This window comes from Hesperophylax consimilis, chromosome 7, assembly GCF_061612785.1.
Source record: "Hesperophylax consimilis isolate HC1 chromosome 7, BYU_Hcon_1.0, whole genome shotgun sequence".
In the NCBI taxonomy this organism is placed as follows: domain Eukaryota; kingdom Metazoa; phylum Arthropoda; class Insecta; order Trichoptera; family Limnephilidae; genus Hesperophylax; species Hesperophylax consimilis.
Window position 1 is genome coordinate 2,895,273 of NC_142842.1, and position 22,934 is coordinate 2,918,206.

A 22,934-nucleotide genomic window follows, 5' to 3' on the forward strand; every position below is an offset into this window, starting at 1 on the left:
AAAGATTTCCAAAGAAAGTGCTGCAGCAATGTAAGTATTCTTGACCTACTGTTTGAACAAGATAGTAATAATATTTCTCTTCTAAAATGCAATCATGAGTCAATAAAATGTAATACATCCCTTTGGTTAGGGAACCTATTTTACATTGACATTATTAGTTTTTTGTTTGTTTTACAGTTAAAAAGTAACCTTTTGTTTATGTGTTTTTTTTTTCACTTTTTGTGTTATTATCAGATCTGTTATATAGAATTATTCTGGTTTCTCTATTCTTATATTAAAAAAATAACAAACTTCATCTCTTCACATAATTATAATATTTTTTTTAAATGATTGACGTAATAATAAATGTGGAGTATGTAATAAAAGGGTTGAAGAATTGATCTTCTCTATAAATAGGTAAGTTACCCACATTTATATATTTTTGAGGAATTGCTCTGTGAGCCACCAAATATTAAGGCACCAGCTGCGCCCGGTCAGAACCCCTAGAACTGTTCTATTACTCGTTCTCTTTCACTCGACCCTAACCACTTCTATCTAGCATTTTTATTAATTAAGAAAACAAAGATACAAGTAGTACAAAAGCGGCCCGACAAATATCATGGGAATCTTAAATATCTTTCTAAAAACTAAACTTACATTATTCTTTAATCACTTATTATGCTAAAGAGAGTCCAGTCTATCTATCTGTATTATTTATATTGTAATACGTTGGGTCGAACTCTCGAAAAACTAATCCTAGATTATTTAGTCACTTTGGAGTACAATGGAGCCACTTCTCATTGGTCCGTCGGGCGGGCCATCCTGGAGCGGGCACCCATTGGTCCGCCCTACTCCTAGTGAGGGGAATCGGGATAAACGAGGCTCGAGTATTGAAGCTCTGCGTAAATATAAACCTCACCCAGTTCCCCGCACATGTCATGTCATAATATGAGCTGGAGGGAGCACCTCGCTGAGCGCTGTTCGAGCGAAGGGAAAATAGAAAACGAAGACGGTTGTGGCAACAACATCCTCATCTTCGATTTCCCTGACAACTCGTCCAGTACACATACAATAAAAAAGAACACAATAAATGCCATGTGGAGCAAATATTTGCCCAATCGGAGCTTAAATTTCCAATACAAAACTGTGCTTATGAAATTCAATTAGGATGGAGATCTACGATATCAGTCGAGTGTAAGTAGGACAGAGTGTTGGGCCATTGGGTTAAATGGAACATTTGTTTCCATTCAAATTTGTATGGAAAGCACATCTGGTTTTCTTCTTTATTCTATTATGGGTTAAAGTCTGTTGGGTACGTCTTGTTACACCCTTAATTATTTTTACATAGGAAAATAGAGTAGCATAATTTTAAAGCAATTCATGCTTGTGTAGTGGTGTACTGTAACATGGGGATATTTTTTTTTATACACATGTTATATAGTGCGGTGAACAGATAACTCATCAAATTTACTATTCAACACACCTTTAAAAGTGATATAAAGTTGTGAAAAGTGAGGAAACCAAAACCAGATTAAATAGGTTACGTAGGTTAGTTTTTTCATCGCTTTTAATGATTTTATATCACTTTTTAAAGGTGTGTTGAGTTATCATGAAACCATATTATTAAATCCTGCTGTGTTTTTTTTTATTATGTTTATTGAGAAATCAAATTTCAGTTGAAATAAGCAGCTATTTAATATGAATATTCATACATTACAGATAAAAACTGTTTTCATCTAAAACATCACATGCGGAATATCCAATACAGGTTATTAAAGAAAATAAGAAAAATACAACTTTAAAAAATCCATTTTATTCACGTACGTTCCATTACATTATACAATATTTTGGAAACAAATTAACAATCCTTAAAAAATTGCAAACAAAAATTGAAAGTACAAATCAGTCACAATAATTATAATTACAAGCACAACATAAAGTTTTTCATAATAATTATATGTATTACTTTAAGATATCTAATTAAATGGAAAACATAATGTATGAAAATTAGGAAGGATTACGTTTAACCCTTTGACTGCACACGTGACATTTGTGGCACGGCATATACACCATTTAATGGTGTACAAGTTTCAAAGGGTTAAATTGAATAATATAATAAAGTCATCAGAGGAATCAATAATAATGTTTTGATAATATGAATAGAAAAAGTCACGAAGGTTAGTTTTAATACTACGTAACAATATATTAGTTCAAAAAATTAACACACTTTTTTTAACTGTGCAACTTTTGACACCGAGTTAATTTACATGTTTTGTAGAAAATAGTCATAAGTTAATTTAAAACACAAAAGATTAAGTTTTCTTTACTAAAATAATAATTAAGTCATCGCATTGTTATACCTCTAGGGGTTTTAGAATATTGTGCAAAGCTAAGAATTTCAATTTATAACAATTAAACCAAACAATGTTTTATCTCTAAAACACAATCGAGACCGATATGGTTTAGTTTCAAATCTCGAAAAAAGTTAGATTTAAAAAGATACATATAAAAATATTTTATAAAGAGATCTTTACTACATTAGGTAGGTACTCATTTTAAATTTCATTAAATCTCAAAAGATGATTGGCAAATTATAGCAGGCTTGACATAATATATTGTTTTTACTTTAGAATTAGGCAAAATGGGTCAGAACTGTAACTGTTTATGTGTATCGGTAATCTCATGAACTTATGAATAAAACCCTTAGTAACACTAAAGGTTTTCAGTTACTATAAGGTTAATCTAAGATGTTCTAATTTTAGTGAATTTGACTCTAAAATTAATGATTAGTTATTTGATAATTTACTGAGTTATATGTGATGGCATGAATATAATATGCATTCCTTTCCAAAGGCTATAAGATTCAAAAACGAATTATTAGGTAATGATTATACAACTATTTAAATATGTAATAATGTAAACTTATAATTTACCGCTGTAAGTTTTCGGCCATTAGACATATTTTAAGATTTCAGTGCTTCGAAGGTTAACACTTTGTGCGTACAGAAGCTAAATAAGAATGACAATAATTTAATTTTTCCCACAAGTAAAAACGTAACAAAACGTATGCCAGTATGTAACATTATTTTTTTTTCCTTTTGTTCAATTATTCCAACATAGAAAATGATTTTTCACAGATTGTCAACATATAAAAACAAGGCGTTATGTTTAGAGAACATTATTATGATTTATTATTAATTAATTCTTTTATCAAAAAACCAATGAACATACAAACTTACGCTAAGTTTCAGAAAACACGGTAAATATTATTAAACACAGCAACAGTATGGCCAGCACACTGGACTTATATTTAAAACCTAAACAATTGACCACTGAAAAAATAATAATGACTGAAACACAACTGATTTACTTAAATTTTAAAATTAAAACAAGTATTTATTGAGAAATTTACAATGAATAAATATGTATACAACATGCAATACATTATTTTAAAGAAAACCTTAAATTATAATGCAATAAAATTATTTGTTTTCAATGTTTTTTATTCACAATATTCACGAAACGAAATATTAACAGTTTCACTATTCACAATAGTAGGTACTTTAATTTCAAGACAAAAATGGAACCGAGATAGCATTTAGATAATTCTTAGGATTTCAACAAAGATTTCTGTCAACAGATGTCACTTGATTCAGAATTTTTTAAATAGCCGTTTCGATAAACAATATGAAAAACAAAAATAAACAACATAAAACACACAACCGTTGCCGTATTTAAGTTAATCGGATTGATCATAGTAATAACAATACTCTATATAATATTCACATAAATACAATATTTCAAAATGTCAGATAAAAAAGGGCAAACGTAGATAGATTAATATTAATAACGTTTGGCAGTTAGAATAATTATAAGAGATGATTATTGCATGCAGCAAGAGCAAGATGGAGACATACTCCTGCGCTGGTCACTCATAAAAGACTCGTCAAGATATCCGTGGTTGATATGGCTCTTATTATTATTTACACTAATAAAGTTAGCAATGCTCTTCACAAAGCAGTAATGACCCACTTTCCTGGCACAAACAATCACATCTCGCTTGTCTCGAGCAATACACACATCGGTGTCTTCGCTAGAAACATCGTTAAGACTTTTAAAACACCGGAAATCTGCTTTACCGGCGTCATCCATACGTCTGAACTCAGCTTTATCAACATCATGTCTTAAATTTGGGTTGTCGTCCGCTTCAAAATGTCTTAAATCTGCGCTTCCCACGTTTCTAAAATTCAAACTTTTGGAACGAGTTGTGTTTTTGAATTTGGCTTGCTGGCTAAAGTTAACGGCAACATTTTGGGATGGTTGGGTGGATGCGCAGTCAATGTGAGACACATGAATGCAGTCAGAGTCGGGTGTGATCAAGTAATGGTTGCAGTCAAGGTCAGGAGTCGCCAAGTCTTCGATTGGGCGGGGTCAGAAGAGACCGAGCTCTTTCTTCGTGTTGGCTTGCTTCCACGCCGGGAGCTCGTAGAACTCTTCCTTTGTCATGTTAAATGTCTCCTGGAATTGTGATAAATAACAAATTAGTTGTTGCAATTTTGGATCAACATATATATATATGGGGTTCAAGCAATTCAATTGATATACTTGGTTTATATAATAACAGCCTTACTAATAAACATGTTTTAAATTTAACACAACTTGTGTAATATTTAAAACACCATAATTGGTTAGGCTGAAAGCGTGTTATATTATTTTGGATATTTTAAGGCGCTCATAACTTATAGAGAAGGTAGTACATATTTTGATTATGTAACTCCTCAGGCTAATTTGTTTGCTTTTGGGAAAAGCTCATATGGTATTTTATCTTAGAAATAGTTAGAAATATAAACTAAACAGGGTTAGAAAGAAAAAATACCAGTCTTTACATTAAAATATAGAAGTTAACCACAGAATAATTAAAATGTACACCTCTATGAAACTAAAAGTTCTGACTGCAATTTGAGAAAAATTTATCAATCTTCATGAAATTTCTATTAATTATTTTTGTATGAAACAACACAAAAGTGAGGTGGCAGTAATGTTTATAATACATTTTCTAATGAAATATGAGTTTCTTTTTACTTGTGGGTAATTTTAGTTCAGTGTTTCGATGAAAAAACGTAAAGTGAGCAATTTTTAAAACTTTTGATGTTTCATTTCAAAATTGATGTATTTAAAAAATGATGTTAATATCTAATAATAAAATTTGAAATGCGTATTTCAGAACCTTTCAAAAACAGTATTTAGTTTTCGGATACATTCAGAAACAACCCATTTATTTGGATTTTATTGAGAAGCGGAAATACACACAAATTCTCCAACTTTCTGACAGCATATTTAAGAAATGTAACAGTCAATATGCCTGTGGGCCTAAAGGGTTAACAACAACAAAAACTGCCTGCAAAACACACACATGTGTATTTGAAATCGGCAATGATCATCAACCGGAGAGAAACAAAAACAAAGTGGCCATAATTTATTTTATAACTTGGATCTCCAAAGCTCTTGTAAACTTACCTCAACACTCAAACACTAACAGGACCCTGTCCATTGAATATAGTTCACCGGAGTTGTAATTACGTATCTATTTGATAGGTGCGTGATATAAGACGGTATCTAAACCATCCATGTAATTAAAAAAACAAGAATGAAATAATAAAAATAAGTGCAGTAAGTACCTGGAACTCGTCTGGGATGAGGTACCTCTCGATGTGCGCCGGGTCCACGGCTTCCGGCAGCGGGCGCTGTCGCAGTACAGCCAGAGGGAAGCTCGTGCGCGACAGGCGGCACAGCTCCACGGACACGCTCAACTCGCCCTCGCCCACCTTGTGCCCATACTGGGAGACAAACAAAACATTAGCTTCACAAATTACTAAATAAAACTCCCTAACCATACAAGATATTTTCATGCTTAGCAAATCATTTTAAAATCTTCGTTATATTTTTTCACATATTTCAACATATGTCAATAGAACAAGAATAAATCATTTTTGTTTTTTGTTTTTGGGGTGTTATGCCGTGTTGCGCTAACTCCTTCTTTAGCCAACGTATGGGACAACGTTACAGTGTCCATCATCAGGGCAGATGTGTCAGAAAGAAGGAGTTAGCGCAACATGGCATAACACCCCAAAAACAAATAACAAAAATACTTTTGGCCGTGAAAATCTAAAATCATATTTGAAGAATAAACCATGTTTTAAATCATTTGACGTGAACATTCGACGGAATTGTGAATTCATTTTTAAATCAAAATTATTGTTTGATCACACACGTACAACAACCATGCAGTGGGCTTTTCTTTCCCAATACTTATTTGCGCTTGAGGCGAAGTAATGTAAAATAATGTGTTTGAAAATTTGATTACTAAGAAATATTATAGTGACTTACATCTAAGCCTTGTAACTAGTGACTTACGACCAAGACTTATAACTACTGACTTAAAACTACCGACGTACATTTTTACAACTGTGAATAAAAGTTAGAGACTTAACAAATAAACATACTTAAATTTAAAAATATATGTTTTGGTGTTACATATTTCGATTAATAGAAAAGTAAAGATAAGTGAAAAAAATTAAATAACATAAATGAATGGTCGACCTTTACTGCATTAAGATGATTCTTGCTTATTTCAAAACAGGCGGCTGGTATTATGCCAGAATTTCAACCTTATCGCTATCTGCATAAGGAGTGTGTGATTTCACCCGATTCACAATGTTGCATATATTACGAGGTGCATTGCCTTAATATTTAGTCCGATAAAATGACCATTATAAAATACTAGTAGACCCCGCAATGCGTCGCTATTGCTAATGTCTTCTTCGGGCATCTCCAACTTCTTCCACCATTCACTACTGTATACCACAATGTTACTGTTAAAAAACTTTTTGAGTTGTGCAAGCACAAACATATGTGGGCTGAATTTTTATATATTATAGACTAGATGACATGTACCCAGCGTTGCTCGACTTCTCTCTACTTTCAATAAATATAATATCACAATAAAAGATATAAATTTGTTTTAGACCACTTTAATTTTAATTGCGCTCTACCGGTTTCGGAAGCACCCTTCCTTCGTCAGGAGAATATTAAAACTATAATTTATAAAAATATATAAAACTAAATATAATTATCCATGTATTATATACTTTTTTTTTTTTTTTTATAGTGAATACCTCACAAGAGTCCCAACTGATCCCGTCTGGAGCCAGTGAGACTATGGCATCCCCAATTGGGGGATGTTGTGAGGCTTCAAGGTAAGTGGTGAAGAAGGGAAAGAGGAAGGTGGGGAAGTACCTGGCTATTCAGATCTAGTCACTAAACACGGCTAAAGCCATTTGGAGCAACGTTTCAATTCTGAATGGTGGTCTTACACCAGGGCGATACTGGTAGTATCTTCCACTCTGGAACGTGCCGCAAATATACTATATATTATTTTAATTAATTAATTGTGAAATAACACAAAACAATCAAATAAAATTTATTTGTAGAATATATATAAGAATATCTATGGAATGTAGAGGTGCATTATCTGAGTCGATTGAATCTGTCATCTTGTTCGTTCATAATTTATTGCGTTTTTAAATAATTTATTAAAAATATTTTAGTTTGGACGGTTAATATTTTGAGGTGACTAATAGTTTTTAATTATATTTCTTCAATTAATAAAGTGTTATTTCTTTATGATACTCAGAAAAAAGTACATTTTTCACAGCTTTGAAATAATGGTCAGTGATTTTTACATATTTTTGATTTTTTTGAGAAAATGTATATTTAGACACGCAAATATTTACGTATAACAAAACAATACGATAGTGAATTTCATAATCTTTCCAAAACATTTTTTAGAATGAGGCTACGTTTCCCAAAACGTGAGTTATGAAGCTTTTAACAAAACTCGTGAATAACACAAAAATTTTCGCGTTTTGACAGTTCGCAAAGGAACACAAAGTAAATAAAAGTCCTTTTCTGAGAGGTTAATACACATTTAAAATTCATATAAACATCAATATCAAGCAATAAAATGATGAAGATGAACTCACGGCGATGTTGAGTTCGGTTACGTCATCCCGGTCTCGCCAGTCGTCGAACATGTTGGTGAAGGGCAGCGGCTCCAGTCCGGCCACGGCCAGGAAGGCGCGCGGCGTTGTCAGCGAGGGCCGCGACAGCTTCCAGTATTCCAGCACCGTCTCCATGGCGGCGCGGCGACAGACCTGCCACCGAAGCGTGCCTGGGAGAGAGCAAATACATAGGTGATTAACAATGACATTATAAAAATACAAGACACGTTATATTCTTCGTACTAATCGAATAGAAATTGTAGCACCTCATAAAAAAAGGAAAGCCATTCAATAAGTGTGTACAAATGAAATACTTATATGATCGACTCACTAGAGTATGTCCACTGGACTCAATTCAGTGAAACCGAGCGCGTTGCCTTACTGATTTTATTAATTTATTCCATCTTCCTTGATTCATTTATTTAACGTCATCTAATAATCTAATTTTGTCATGTTGACGATTCTGTGTGTTGTTGAAAAATTTAATATATGTACGTTTTGCTGAATTTCTGGATTACAATAAGATAAATGAAGAAAAAAAAATTTAATAACCATCACTGTCTTAAAGCAAAAGTCTCTCAATTTAATATAAATTTGCTTATAAAACAAACTAATTTCGGTTGTTGGTGCACGCGTATGTAATGTGAAATATTCCAGAGTAATGCCATTATTAATGTTCAGTGAACTTTTAATTTTCAAAATTGTAACTACTTCAATAACATCAGAAAAGTGATAAAGTGGGTACCAAAATTATTTTTCGAATGAATAATTCTTCATATGAAATGTGTATTTCTTTTGTTCTAATGTTTGACAGATGCTTAGATGAATTAATAGTTTGATTAAATATAAAAATGACTTACCAGAGCCAGTTTCGATGCTCTCAGAGTCCTCATGCTGCGGCCACCAGCCCTGCCACAACCATAATCTATCTCCGCAGTCCAGGAGATATAGACCTGAAATTAAAATAAAATGAGTATCTCATCTTAACTCCAGAAGAAGAAAATGTAAATGAAAGTATTGGATAAATTGAATAAAATAAGTATAGGAACTTACCAGGCTGTGAGGCGGAGTACAGCTCCTGTTGGGAGAATGGATAGGCCGTGACAAGAGACTCGTGCCTCAGAGGAGACAGAATTTCAATGGCATCAAACTGTCCCGAGAGATCCGTGAAGTGGAACAGGCGAGGAGTGGTCAGCACCTCTTCATCCTCAGTCTTATTCTGTTTGCTCACCAGCGAGTGGTAAAGCTCTCTGTTGGCTCCCCCTAACATATCTATCACAGATTTGGGTTCGTCTCCCTCTTTTACTTCCGTCACTTTGACCTCACCAATGGATGATTCAAATGAGTCTACATGCTTCTTGGATGCCATCTTCTTAGCCGCTTCAATTGCGATGGATCTTGTGTGTTTCAAACTCTTGACTCCGTGCCACACATAGATTTGGCCATTTTCAGAGTCGACTACGATCATGGAAGACCTGCTACGCAGCTGACGCATGGAGCAGGCCACTTGGACGAGGTGAGATTCGCTTTCAATATTTCCTCTAACTGCGTACAGCTTGTTCTTGCTTTTCTCCGATCCCTTCTTGCCTTGGTGGATGATAAGAGATCCCTTGAACAAGTTGAGGAAGGCGGGAGGTTCGCAGCTCTGAGTTACGCGCACTTGAGGTCCCTTTTCATGATCAAGTTCCACTGTCAAAAGAGCAGCGGCACCTTTCTCATTTGCTGTTGCATCCTTTCCTTGCCAGCAGAAATAGGCACACCTGTCCCTTCCAGTAAGGTTGTGTTTGGATGGTTTTCCATTGAGTTCCCTGCCTGTTACTGTAATCTGGTATTCCCACCTGACAATATAGCTGTCGCCAGAATAAAACTCATTCAAGTCTTCGGGTTCTATCTTTAGATAATCGTATTCTTGGATCACCCATTTGGTAACTGACTTGGTTTTCACTTCAAAGTGTCTCATGGTTTCCTTGTCGAAGTAATGTGTTCCTCTGCCTACATGGGAGCCCTCCAAAATGAGACTGGGATCTTCATATTCTCTGTTCCACATAACTTCGACATTGCATGGTTTGATTTCTGCAGCTCCTTTGAAAGAGTCTTCTTCTTCCTTCACCTTGATGACCCTGCTGAAGTCTGGCCAGTCCAAGAACTTATCTTTGAACAATATGGTTTCCATGTGCTGGGTGACTTTGGTGATCATCGCCCAAGGAGGTCTTGTGCTGCCTTTTTGGGATGTTTCTTTGAATTCTCCCCTAGCCCCGAGGACTTGGTGAATGTTCAGTGGACAGATGTGGCAGTCTTTGTAGTCGAAGCCTTCATCCCACAGTTCTTGTGCGAGCTGGAAGGCTCTCCTTCTGTTCTCCAAGATGGTGTTCTTTCCATTCCAAACGTAGAGCTCTGAACCGAAATCGAAAACTAGAATTTTCGACGGATCGAGCATCGCTATCTTGGGGGTTTGTCCCCAATATTCTTGGATGGGAACGAGTTCATCATCGATTACTTCGTAGCACATGTTGGTGGAGATTATTCCGGATTCGAAGATTTCATCTTCGTCAGCATTTCCGGCAGGAGTTGGGGTATATTCTGTTTCTTCATCTTCCACCCCCAGGAGGGCCCAGAACTGTTTCCACTGCCTCGGAGAGCGGTGTTTGATTTGCTCGTCCAGATTTATGACACATGTGGAATTAGCACAGCCCAGATCTTTGGTGGCGTGTATGTGAAGAGCAATATCTGATGCACGGGACCTGAAGATACAGACACAAAACATTAGTTTTATTAAACCAATAAATTATTAAAATGTGAATTTATTATTATTATGTGAATGTAAGTCTTTCTACTCTATTTTTCATATTATGATGTTATTATATAAATGTAAGTCTATCTTTCAACTCTATTTTACGCACGTAAACAGTTTTTATTGATAAATTTAGTTTGCCTTTATCTGCTCTAACTTTTTTTTTATGATTTGGAGTTTTATATATACCTGTACCATTATAAATTTTTTAATCATATTGTCACCTTCTATTAACTTCATAGATGTCGTTGTAATTTGTAATTGATTTGAAAAAAAATATGTAGTTATATGACGTATTGAACTTTGTATATATTAAAAATATTATAATATTTCACCAATGATTAAAAAATATATAAACATATGTGTGTATGTATATGTATAATATTTACGTGTATTTCACAAGTAACTCACGACTCACATATACCAACAATTCACTTAGGTATCTATGATGTAATTTTAGACATGTTTATATAACCTATATATCTTATAAATTAATATTTTGTTTATGCTAAAAATATTTCTTTTAACATACAACCGTACTATTAAGATCATCGCGCACTTTTTGCATTTTTATTTTTATTTAACCTTCCGTTGAATATAGTAATTTATATGTTTTTTTTTTTAATTAGTTTTTTCTATTTCCTTATATTTTGTTATCTTCTTATATTGTTTATAATCATATGTTTTGTAATTCTATAATTCGTCGTGTAATCGACGTATTATTTATCCACAACCTTACTCCATTCCCCCATTCCACTCTCACTCCCCCCCTCTTTCCTAACATGCTCTCCGTACTTGCTGCTCACATTTATATTTCACTATTTCACCAGTTTAGTATAACATCATGCGTGTCCTTCATAAAACTCTGCATTTATTATTTGTTTTTTTATCTCTTATCTTTACCAAAATTATTTACACTTATAGAAAAACTTACATAATTCACGATGATTACTATTATGTATCAAAACTGTAGAGGACTACGCACTAAAACAGACATATTTCACAATAATATTTTATTGAATGACGATTGTTACATATTCGGTATTTCTGAAACTTGGCTAATTAATTCTATTTTAGATCCGGAACTGGCACCAACAGAATTTTACAGCGTTTTCAGACGGGATAGATCAAATAACATTACAATTAATAGCATAAACAACCAAGAAGATTCTCGTCGAGGTGGTGGAGTGATGATCATAACACATAACAATCTTAACGCTTACCCTCGCGAAGAATTGGTCTGCAATGCTGAATGTATCTGGGTAACTATTCCCCCTTCTAACTATACCTCCAAACGCACTATCCATGTAGCCTGTGTTTATCTCCCACAGGGACAAGGGTATGAAACTGCACTCAATTCATTCCTTTGCTTACTTGCTAACGTAAAAGATCAACATCCCGATGACATTTTACTTGTAATTGGAGATTTTAATATGCCCACCGTAACATGGAATATACATAACAATGATTTACACTTGACACCTGAAAACTTGAACACAACTAGTTCCTCACTTGCTGACACAATCCATTATTCTGAATTAAAACAATATAATTACATAAAAAATGCAAATAACAGAATCCTGGATTTAGTTATCTGTAATGAGGAATGCCAAGTATATCGTGCATGCGATCCTCTTGTCAACGAAGACTCGCACCACCCATCACTCAAAATTATGCTAAAAATCGATATACTTCCTATTATTCACGCCCCACCTAAAGAAATTTATCAGTTTACAAAAGCCAATTACGAGCTAATCAACCAACATCTGTCAATGACAGACTGGTCATTTACTCAGGAAAATTCGGATATTGACGTAGTAGTCGATTCTTTCTACAACATTTTAAACAGTACCATCAACCAGTTTGTCCCTAAACGTATCATCAAAAAGAGAAAATTTCCAAACTGGTATTCAGCTTCTCTAATTAAAATCATTAAAGATAAACAAAAACTCCATCAAAAATGGAAATCCAATAATAATCCAGTAGACTACATAGAGTTTTCAATCAAACGTACCCAACAAAAAAACTTACAGAAGCATTGCTTTATTCAGTACATAAATTCAGTTGAATCTAATATTCTTATAAATAATAAACAACTTTGGAACTATGCTAAAAGCAAAAGTAAAACAAATGGCATCCCACAAATCATGCACCTTAAAGATGAGTCAGGCACCGGTGCTCAACAAGTGTGTCAACTTTTCTCTAAACACTTTCAGTCCACCTACGTTAATGATAAGGACACGAATGATCCCAGTATAGTCGATAGTTTTACCTATATGAATAATCATAACCCGATTGGGAACGTACAAATAAACAATTTTTTGATCAATAAATACCTGAAGAATTTAGACATTAGTAAGGGTGCTGGCAGTGATGGTATATCGCCATACTTTATCTCAAAATGTGCAAAAAATCTTTCATACCCCCTAACTAATATATTTAGAATGTCACTAAAAGCAGGAAAATTTCCTACAAAGTTTAAAGAAGCAACTATAATCCCTATTCATAAAACAGGTTCTAAAAGCAACATTGTAAACTACCGCCCAATCTCTATTCTAACTGTATTTAGTAAACTCTTTGAAAAAATTGTCTACGATCAAATTTATACAACAATTGTTCGCAACATACAAAACCAACAACACGGATTTCTACAAAAAAGATCGGTACTAACAAATTTGGTAAATTTCACGGAATATTTAACGAGCAATATGGACAATAGAAACCAAGTAGATGTAATCTACACTGATTACTCTAAGGCCTTCGATAAAGTAAACCATTTCATTTTAATTAAAAAATTAAGTCAAATAGGCATCCATGGTGATTTACTTCGGTGGCTCACTTCATACCTTCGGTGCAGACTTCAATGTGTATCAGTTGCGGGAACTAAGTCCAGTTTCTTTTCCGTGCCCTCCGGTGTACCTCAAGGTTCTCATTTAGGGCCATTATTATTTAATGTGTATATTTATGATATTCACAAATGTTTTTTACATGCCAATTACCTAGCATATGCAGACGATAAAAAAATCTACTTAGTTATCAAATCAATCGAAGATTGCATTAAACTTCAAGAGGATCTCAATCGTCTTTTTAACTACTGTGAATCAAATAAACTTGTAGTAAATACCTCAAAGTGCAATAAATTATCATTTACACGTAACAAAAATAAAATTTCCTTTGATTATACATTAAACGGGACACAAATCAAAGAAGTAGATTCTATCAGAGACCTTGGGGTAATACTGGATGTAAAATTAAACTTCATTCAACACACTGATGCAATCATCAACAAAGCCAACAAAATGCTAGGATTTATAATACGTTTAACGAAACCTTTCCGCAACCTTAAGACTCTATATTCCCTTTACACAGCGTTCATCCGTCCCCACCTAGAACACTGCACACCGATCTGGACTCCTTTTTACCAAGCCCACATTGAAAGAATCGAAAGAATTCAAAAAAAAATTTTTTAAACACATTAATTATAAACAAAACTTACATTTCTCAAATTACGCCGATTCTATTAATTACCACAAATTCAACTCACTTCATACACGACGTTTGGTTTTTGACCAAATTTTATTATTTAAAATTCTTAACAATGGCCTCGACTCACCAGAGCTAATGAATTTAATAAATATTCATATTCCAACAAGATCAACACGGCAATCCCATTTGTTTCATTTACCTACATGTAGAACTAACTTTAGAAAAAATTCACCAATTCCACGTATATGTGCCCAATATAATACTAAATTTCAAAACATAGATATTTTTAGCAATACACTTCACAAATATCGAATAGAAGTAACTCGTACGATCGAAAATTAATACTATAGTATGGAATGTATCCAGAGCATCTCCTATCCTCATCCTAAATTCCTATTCCTCCCCTCCTCACCTAAAATATATATATATATATATATTTTTTTTTTTTTTTTTTTTTTATGCAATAAAACTCCATCTCCAATCAATATTAATATAGGAGACTTTTTTGGCTTGACTGTTTTTAACATGTATATATTTATATTTGTATTTTATGTATAAGCTGTTTGTCTCTTACCTTTACAAAAAAATTAAAATTAAAAAATTAAAATAAGTATTGGTAAAAGTAGACGAAACCCATTTAACATGAGATAATATGACTTACCTTTCAATAACATTGGAGTAGAATCCGTTATAGTTGAACACCTGATCCGGCGTCACCAGAACGAAGCAATCTCCACTGTTGACACTATCGGCGATGGGATCAACCAAGCGAACCTGCACTCGGCGCCGGCCCTTGACGTGAATGAGCAGTAGCAAAGGGGCTCCAGCCTCGGTATAGTGGCCGCCTCCCGATGGGGGGGACTGGCCCGAGGTCTTCTTGAGATGGATGGCAGTGAAGTCCTCGCGGCTTGCCAGACCGGCTAATGCCTCTACGGCCAGCGGAGAGTTTAAGGCAACTATAAAAAAGGTTACACTATTAATAAATTTTAACATCGGAAGTATCAATTCCTCGTTACGTGCATTTAACCACCAATAATGTACATGTTAAAAGGTCAACTACAGTTTGACACACTTTACTTATCAAGTGGGCAAAGAAGGAACTGACGAATGAACAACCCATTTTTTAATTAAAAATATCTAGAGTTGTGATACCACAGACTGCGTAGTTGAGTGGGTTGTTCTGTACATTATTTATGGTAAATACATTTTAAAAATAGAATACAAATAATGAGAATAATTAGACCTCGATTTCTTCAAATTTGGAAAAACAAAACAAAGGTGGACCTAAATCTTAGCCTTGTGAAACACCAGAATATTGAAACAACTCCTGAACAATTATCACTACCTCAGTAATTATTGCATACTACATAACAAATCATTATTGATAACTAATAATTATTGAGACAATAATATATTATATTAACAAAGCATATTTAAATCTCATTAAGTGAAATAAGAATTTGACAATAAAAAAGCTTTCTTTATTAAATATATTCAGGATCACACGCATCCGGAGTGGTAGCCAGATAAAACAGAACAGTGACAAAAGAGAATGTTATGAAAACAATAGGTTAGGTTAGGTTAATTTAGGTTAGATTGGTTTAGGTTAGATTAGGTTCAGTTTTTTCATTATGTTTTCTTTCACTTTCTTATATGTTCTGTTTTCAACAGTTCGCGGCTCTTCAGGACCTTGACAATGACTCAAGAAGAATTATGTAGACCAATCAATACTCACTCTTGTCTCTCTTAAGTCTGGCGGCCTCCTTGTCAGCCACCCCCGAGTTGGGGGGCTCGGTGTACTCTTGGCGCAGGTCTGTTCGGAGCGCAAGAGCCCTGAGAGGGTTGCGGGAACCAGGGCCTGTCTTGCGGGTGGCTCGCACTCGGTTTACTCCAGTCTGGCTGAGTCTGGAAATGGGAATTAATACCTACATTAGTTTATAATAAAACTAAGAACTTAAAAATAGAACACACCAACGTTATTGTACACATATTATATGTAAGCACAAGTTTGAGATGAGATGAGAAGCAAATTTTGACAGAAATTACCGAACAACGTCGCTTCTTGATGTATTTTACAAACTTTAATTAAGTAATAAAACAAATCACAATAATAAATCGGTCATCAACAAACAATTTCACAATAATCTTCAAGCATTTTCCATGAAATTGTTTGTAAATTAAACTTACAAATGCCGGCTCCCACTGTCGATGGCGTCCAGATCAATATCCTCCGCAATCTGTTCGTTGTTGTTATTGTTGTAGGGGATGAAGGTGGTGGACGGCGAGTCCACCACAGTTTGGGAGGCGCTGGTGAAGAAGGAGGTGAAGGTCTCGTCGTCAGCGCGGGGCACAGCCACAGATGGACCCACAGCTTGAGAACCATTGACTGTGCCTAAAGTAAGAATAATTTTTTTTATAATTTTTTTAAAGTTGATTTAATAACAAATGCTGTATAAAAAATATTTTTCCTTATTGAACAATTGAAAATATAAAACACAGCATCTAGCCTTGTTTTTTACAGTAAAATTTATATTTCAAAGCTACGTAAATGTACGCTATGAGCTATAGTAAATAGTTAGGTTGATATTGAAAATCTAAACTGATTTTTCTTTGTTCAGATTTCAATTTTTCAACTGTGCAAATTCTGTGACAGACTTAGGGATATTTCAAAGCTACATAGCTCCTAATGAAAAAATAATTACATATAAAATAAGTAAAAATAGTTCAACTTGAAATTTCACATTAAAAAAAGTGTAAGTAGAGAATGCCAGAGCTCGCCTTATGAGAGCTATTATCGAACTACAAGTAGATTGTCACATACAACTCTGATTTTGTAGGAAATCACAATGTAAAAAAAAAAATATTATATTTATTATCTATTTACCCTCAAATTATATAACGAAAGTAAAACATATTCCCTCAATTCAATATCAGTGAAGCAGTCCTGTGCCTCGAATAACACTACAGAAAACTTATTTTAACAAAATGAACTTACCTCCTTCAGACTTGGTCATGGAGTCTGCGCCATTGGGGGCGGTCATTTCGTCCACCCCGGACACGGAGATGCTGCGCTTGAAGTCTCCGGGACCCGGTCGCTTGGGAGAGGCAGGCTGCGATACGGCCGCCGACGTGGCAGATTTCATCAGCCCCGTTGGCATGCCGTTGCCGTCGCCCCGGCGGGATCTAACAGGAGAGGCAGGGAAGGGTTAAATTAGCGAACATAATAAGAATGTAAGATATGCCAACCACAGGTTGGGTAATGTAGATTTACAGAAATACTGAATAGGGGAAGCAGCAGGCGAATAGTGACTATTCCAATCTGGTTACTTGCCATAACTTTGCTTCCTTTTCGTTCCCTATTCCTACCAGTTATTGTGTACTATCCACTAAAGCACTTAATAGTTTAAGTTTAAGGAGAGAACATGAACTGAAGGAGGAATCAACAGATCAAACCATTGATGAGTCGAAGATCTACTCAGGCTATTAAATTGATGATTACAATAACCCATCACAACTGAGTTACATGAATGGATGTCACTAAGAGATATACAGTTACTAGATTCTTTGGCATAGGAATCTTTATCTCTGGGGATATTGAACCAAGGACCCACTCGAGCATTCATATCATTCAGTTCGAGCTACCAGAACTAAATGACATGAATGGGTGCCACAAATAAAATGATAGTAACCTGAATCTATTGGCCTGAGGTGTCTTCTTATCTTGGGCGGTGGTGATGAGAGCCGGGGCAAGAGGCGAGGCGGCCAGCGGTGAGGGGAGGGAGGGGGAGTCCTTGCCCATGCGGCCCGCCACGGAGAACAGGCTAGCATCATTCGGCCCAACGCGCTTCTTCCAGCCCTGGAATGGTACAAAAACACAGACACAAATCATTAGAATGTTTTCTAGAACTCGGAAAAATATATAAATATTTGGATTTATTCATTGTAAGAGATTCATACAAATAAAATAAAATTGGTCATTGTAGCATTTGAAACCTTAAAATGTTGATCAAATGCTGAAAAGGTTTGAGAATCAGCGGTTAATGGGGACCATTCAAATATATAAAATTCAAAATAGCACTAAACTTCGGATTTGGAACAACAAATAAAGAGATACTCTCCCTAGGTTTTTCAACCTAGGAATGGATGAGGAAAGATTTAGAAGAAAGAAAACTATCAGTGCTCATCCTACCTGGGCAGAGTTCTCCAACTTGTTCCTACGATCTGAGATCAGAAGGTCTCCAGCCAAATCTGTTGGGTCCAGCTGTGCTGCCAATCTCTTCTCCTCCACTTGCTGACTTAGAGTTTCCTGGAACAAAAGATAAAACAACAATTAATTTCTACAGCCTAAAAAAATTGTTAAAAATAATAATAATCATGTAAAAAAGAAAAATAAATATTTTCGGAACTGTGTTAACTTTTATCAGTGGGTCAAGAATAAATTAGGAATGTCTATTTTTACCAAGGATAAAAATACATCTTAAATAAACAAATATTATTTCGCGATTTCGTATACATGTAAACACCATAACAAGCTGTGAAGTGCTTTCATGTCTGTTTAGAGACATGAAAGTTTACATTGTGAGCTCAAAATAAGCTGTGCTAATGCACAAGCAGTGACCGCTTTCGAGCCGCCCTCAAACCAGCAGGCGGATGGGAGCCTGTGCCAAATTTATTCAAGCAATCGCTTTATTTACAAGTATAATTACGTCTTTATAAATGTTACCTCTTCCAAAGCGGCTAGCAAGTCCTCCATGCTGCTGGTTAATACCACATCCTCTACAGACTGGACCGCTGCTTCGTCTCTAACTTGTTCTTTTAGGTCACTAGTGTCCTCTTCGTTGTTTTTTTCTGACTTTGCACATGTAAAATCGCTTTCCGTGTCAACTAATAATAAGTTGGGTTCTTCTATTTTAGATTGGTCTTTTTCGTGAACATCTGCATGTTTCGTTTTTTCAATGTCGTCCTGGATAACCCCTTCTTTAAATGTTTCAATAACTCTAGGCTCGTCACATATTTCCCTAGGGGTTTTAGAAAGATTGTTCTTTTCATTTGTAGATTTATCAGATTTTTCAGTTGTAAATTGGTTCAAAGCATCAATTTTAGATGAAACTTCTTGCGCAGAAGTAGGTATTTCTTTGTCTGCTTTTCGAGATTGGACAATGTCGTCGTTTTTTGTTTGATTCAGATCAATTATTTTAGATTGAGTCTGTTCACCAATTGTAGGACTCTGTTCTTTCTTAATCTCTTCATCTTGTTCCTGATCTGAATCAGGATCAATAGGTTTCCTTAAAGCCTGACGAGCTTTTAATTGTTCAATAATACTGGCGTATCCTTTTTCTTTCGTCACGACTGGTCCTATTTTCTTTTCAGGAGAAACTCGCGGAGAAAATTTAAGGGAATCATCATTCGACTTTATTTCTACTGCTTCGGAATCAATTACCTTTCGACCTGTTAGTTTATTTTCAAATGCCTCTTTTAACTTGTTAACGGTTGGTACATTTTCGTTGACCCTTTGTTCTACCTGGGAGACCTTAGTAAACCCCTCAAAATTTTCAAAATTTGGTTTTACATCAACGGCTTTTATTTCAATAACAGCTGCGGCAATAGAAGGTGTTTTATTGTGCTCGAAACATTCTTTATACAGTTGCAAGAACTGATCGTCTACAATAGTAGATTCAGATTTGTTATCAGCAATTACCAAAACATTATCAATCCCACTATCTGCTTTTCCAGCATTTTTTAACTTTTCATCTAATTCCTTGATGAAATATTGCTTATATGCACTCTTCGTGTCTTCCGCTGATCTGGTTTTAGCATGATCCGTCAGCCGATAATTTAGTTCGTCGCGACCTACATCCCCTGTCTTCTGGCTTACAATATCATCGACGACTTTTTCACTAGCTATGCTAGCCATATGATATAAAGTTGGGATTTCTTTCTCCTTCTCAACATCTTTTGATTCTTCTGAAATATTTTCTGCCTGGCACGGAACAGGTTTACTTAATTCAAAAAGATTTTTATCATCTTCATGTGCTATTTTGTGTTTAACACTATCTTCAACAATGTGTTCACTAGCTTTGCTAGCTTTATTACTTAAAACGAGAATAACATCATCCTCACTTAGAGTTTCTACTTTTTCTAAAACACTGAGTTCTTCCAGTTGTTTCGCAAGTCTAGGTTTTAATTCGTCGCCCAGATCTATTTTGTTTACGCGGATTTCTTCCTCTTCATCTTCTTCTTCTTTGATTTCATAACTTATTTCTAGACCCTCTTCTGTGCTCTCTCTTTCCTCGAGAATATCACATTGATCAGAAAATGACACGCTTTTGCGGCTTCTTTTCTTTGGCTTGGTGTGTTTAGGCGGGGGGCTGGCGTATCGCTCCTCGGCTTGGCCGAAAAGTCCAAAATACTTGCCGATGCAAAAACCTAACACCGCGATTCCCAGCAAAAATTCGAGGAACAGGTACATTTTAGACACGTTTTTAACACAATATGTCACATGTCAGTCAATAGATCAATTCACTTCTCTTCACTCAGTTATATTTGAAGTATTGTTTTCATCGATGTTTTTTTTGCTTAGTTCACTTTACTATTATATATAATGTGGTTGCAGTCCATTGAGAAATAACTATTTGGGATAAAAATAATGTAAACTCTCTCGTTGAGATAAATAAAACTAATAAATTCTAAATGAAATACAGACAGGAAACGATCTGATGATGTCGGACAATTTCCAAAGAAATATGGCGTCACGCAATAATAAAATTTTAAAATATACTAAAGTCTTTATTTTGGGCTTGCGGAATACATTTCATAGTTTATTTACACACGCAAGCAGGGATTTACAAAATCAACCGTTCCGCCTACGGGGCAAGCAAAAGTGAATGAAATGTAAGCCATACCTCTTTTATGCATTTCTTAAAAACTAAAACAATATGTTTAAATTCAAATAAAATATGAATTACTGTGACTTACAATTGATCAATTTTACAAATGCATAAAACAAAAAATGTGGAAATTATAAGACCAAAATGAGTTGAGCCGTCAAATAAGAAGCGTTAGAACGCTGAACCATCCCCTTTTGAGGTTATCGGAAATATTTATTTAATTTGTATAAATAAAACAGTTACAAAAAACACTCTAAAGTTACATTGCTCTCTCCATAATGTAAATGAAATATGTACAGAACATCTGCCGGTACGTTAAATCCAAATACTTTAACTCGTCTCTTTAGGAGAAAAATGCTAAATCATAACTCATACAATTATATTACTGGCGATTAAACTACACAAACAAAGGTATATTATTATGCTAGACATAACAGTGGCGTGCGATCCCCTGTTAAGGATTCGATATTTCTTTATGGCGAGGAACAGCAAATATGATTGGTTTACGATATAATACACTAATGGACTTCGCAATGCTTTGCTATTGCTAATGTCTTTGTCGGGCGTCTCCAATTTCTTCCACCATTCACGACTGTATACCACAATGTTACTGTTAAAAAACTACATTACATCGACTTTCATTCGACTCCGTATCTCATTCCAATGCAGAGATATTGCGTTAAGTATTCCTCAGTCGTCCCCGACCTCTTCTACCACCTCTAACTACTCTCTAAACAGTCCTGACACTAATAAGAACAAACTGTTCGACGAAATGAAATTTTCAGCGATATCGGTCGACCACTTTTTCGCCCATTTTTTTACGAGCACAAACATCCGCAGGCTAAATGTTTATTTATAAAGATTGTAAACATGAACTTTTGTTTTTTTTTTTAAATACACTTATTAAATGATGTAAACTCTACGTACCATGTAGTTGTATAAAGTTAAAAACTATTCAAAGCTGAAATTTAATTAAATTAAAATGCCATTTGTCCCTTCCAGTGGCGACACTTTAAAACGCGCCTTCTGATGTCCGGTCAGACGCTCTGAACCACTGAGCCACGTCGGCTTATTTCCAACCCGCCAAATAATTCAATATGTACTAGTACTTCAATCAACAATTACTGCTTATTATATTTTTTAGTTTCAAATATGTGAGACCTTATCATACTCCTTTTTATATCACTACTTGCTTCTAATAACAGTTAAATAGGTATCCACTTATTTTTAAAAGCAAAACAAATTTACAAATGTCATTTTACAATCGTGTCTTTCAAACATACTTTGAAGAAGTAAAAAATGATAGCGTCTGATGAATTTTTTACTAGTCGAAACGATTATATTGATTGATTGATTGAGTCCTATCCTTGTACCATGAAAAAGTAAAAATTAGATTTTATATTGACTTTCTTTTTGCACCAGGAGATAATTCGAAATATTAAATAATTTAGCAAATATGTGACAGCCCGCCACTGAGGCAAATTGTCCGAATCATTCAAATTTGGGATATTAACAAAACACACATCGAGTAAGCAAATTAAAAGTGCATAGTGAATAATAATTGTGTATTAAAATAGCTATTAAAATTAGAAAGTGGGTTACAGACAGACGTACGGCTGTGCATTTGATAACCATAAAAGGTAACTTATCAATAGCACACATCTCTAATGATTTTTATCTCTACGGATTGTCTCTAAATAGTATAAAACAAAGTCACTATCCGCGTCTGTC

At 34.8% G+C, this 22,934-nt stretch overlaps 1 protein-coding gene across 1 annotated transcript in view; it reads right to left on the bottom strand.

Moving 5' to 3' along the window:
• Nucleotides 1-1,776: 1,776 nt before the first annotated feature.
• LOC149422160 (uncharacterized) overlaps nt 1,777-22,934 on the bottom strand; it is a 454,957-nt gene continuing 433,799 nt past the window's right edge. Inside the window, exons 14-24 of the mRNA XM_089633120.1 lie at nt 18,506-18,622; nt 18,006-18,172; nt 17,312-17,499; nt 16,504-16,708; nt 16,052-16,221; nt 14,978-15,272; nt 9,093-10,780; nt 8,900-8,992; nt 8,022-8,209; nt 5,658-5,816; nt 1,777-4,497 (exon numbers count right to left, since the gene is read on the bottom strand). Of these exons, the coding sequence (XP_089489246.1) occupies nt 4,411-4,497; nt 5,658-5,816; nt 8,022-8,209; nt 8,900-8,992; nt 9,093-10,780; nt 14,978-15,272; nt 16,052-16,221; nt 16,504-16,708; nt 17,312-17,499; nt 18,006-18,172; nt 18,506-18,622 (3,357 nt within the window). The 3' untranslated portion in view covers nt 1,777-4,410. The remainder of the gene's footprint in view (nt 4,498-5,657; nt 5,817-8,021; nt 8,210-8,899; nt 8,993-9,092; nt 10,781-14,977; nt 15,273-16,051; nt 16,222-16,503; nt 16,709-17,311; nt 17,500-18,005; nt 18,173-18,505; nt 18,623-22,934) is intronic.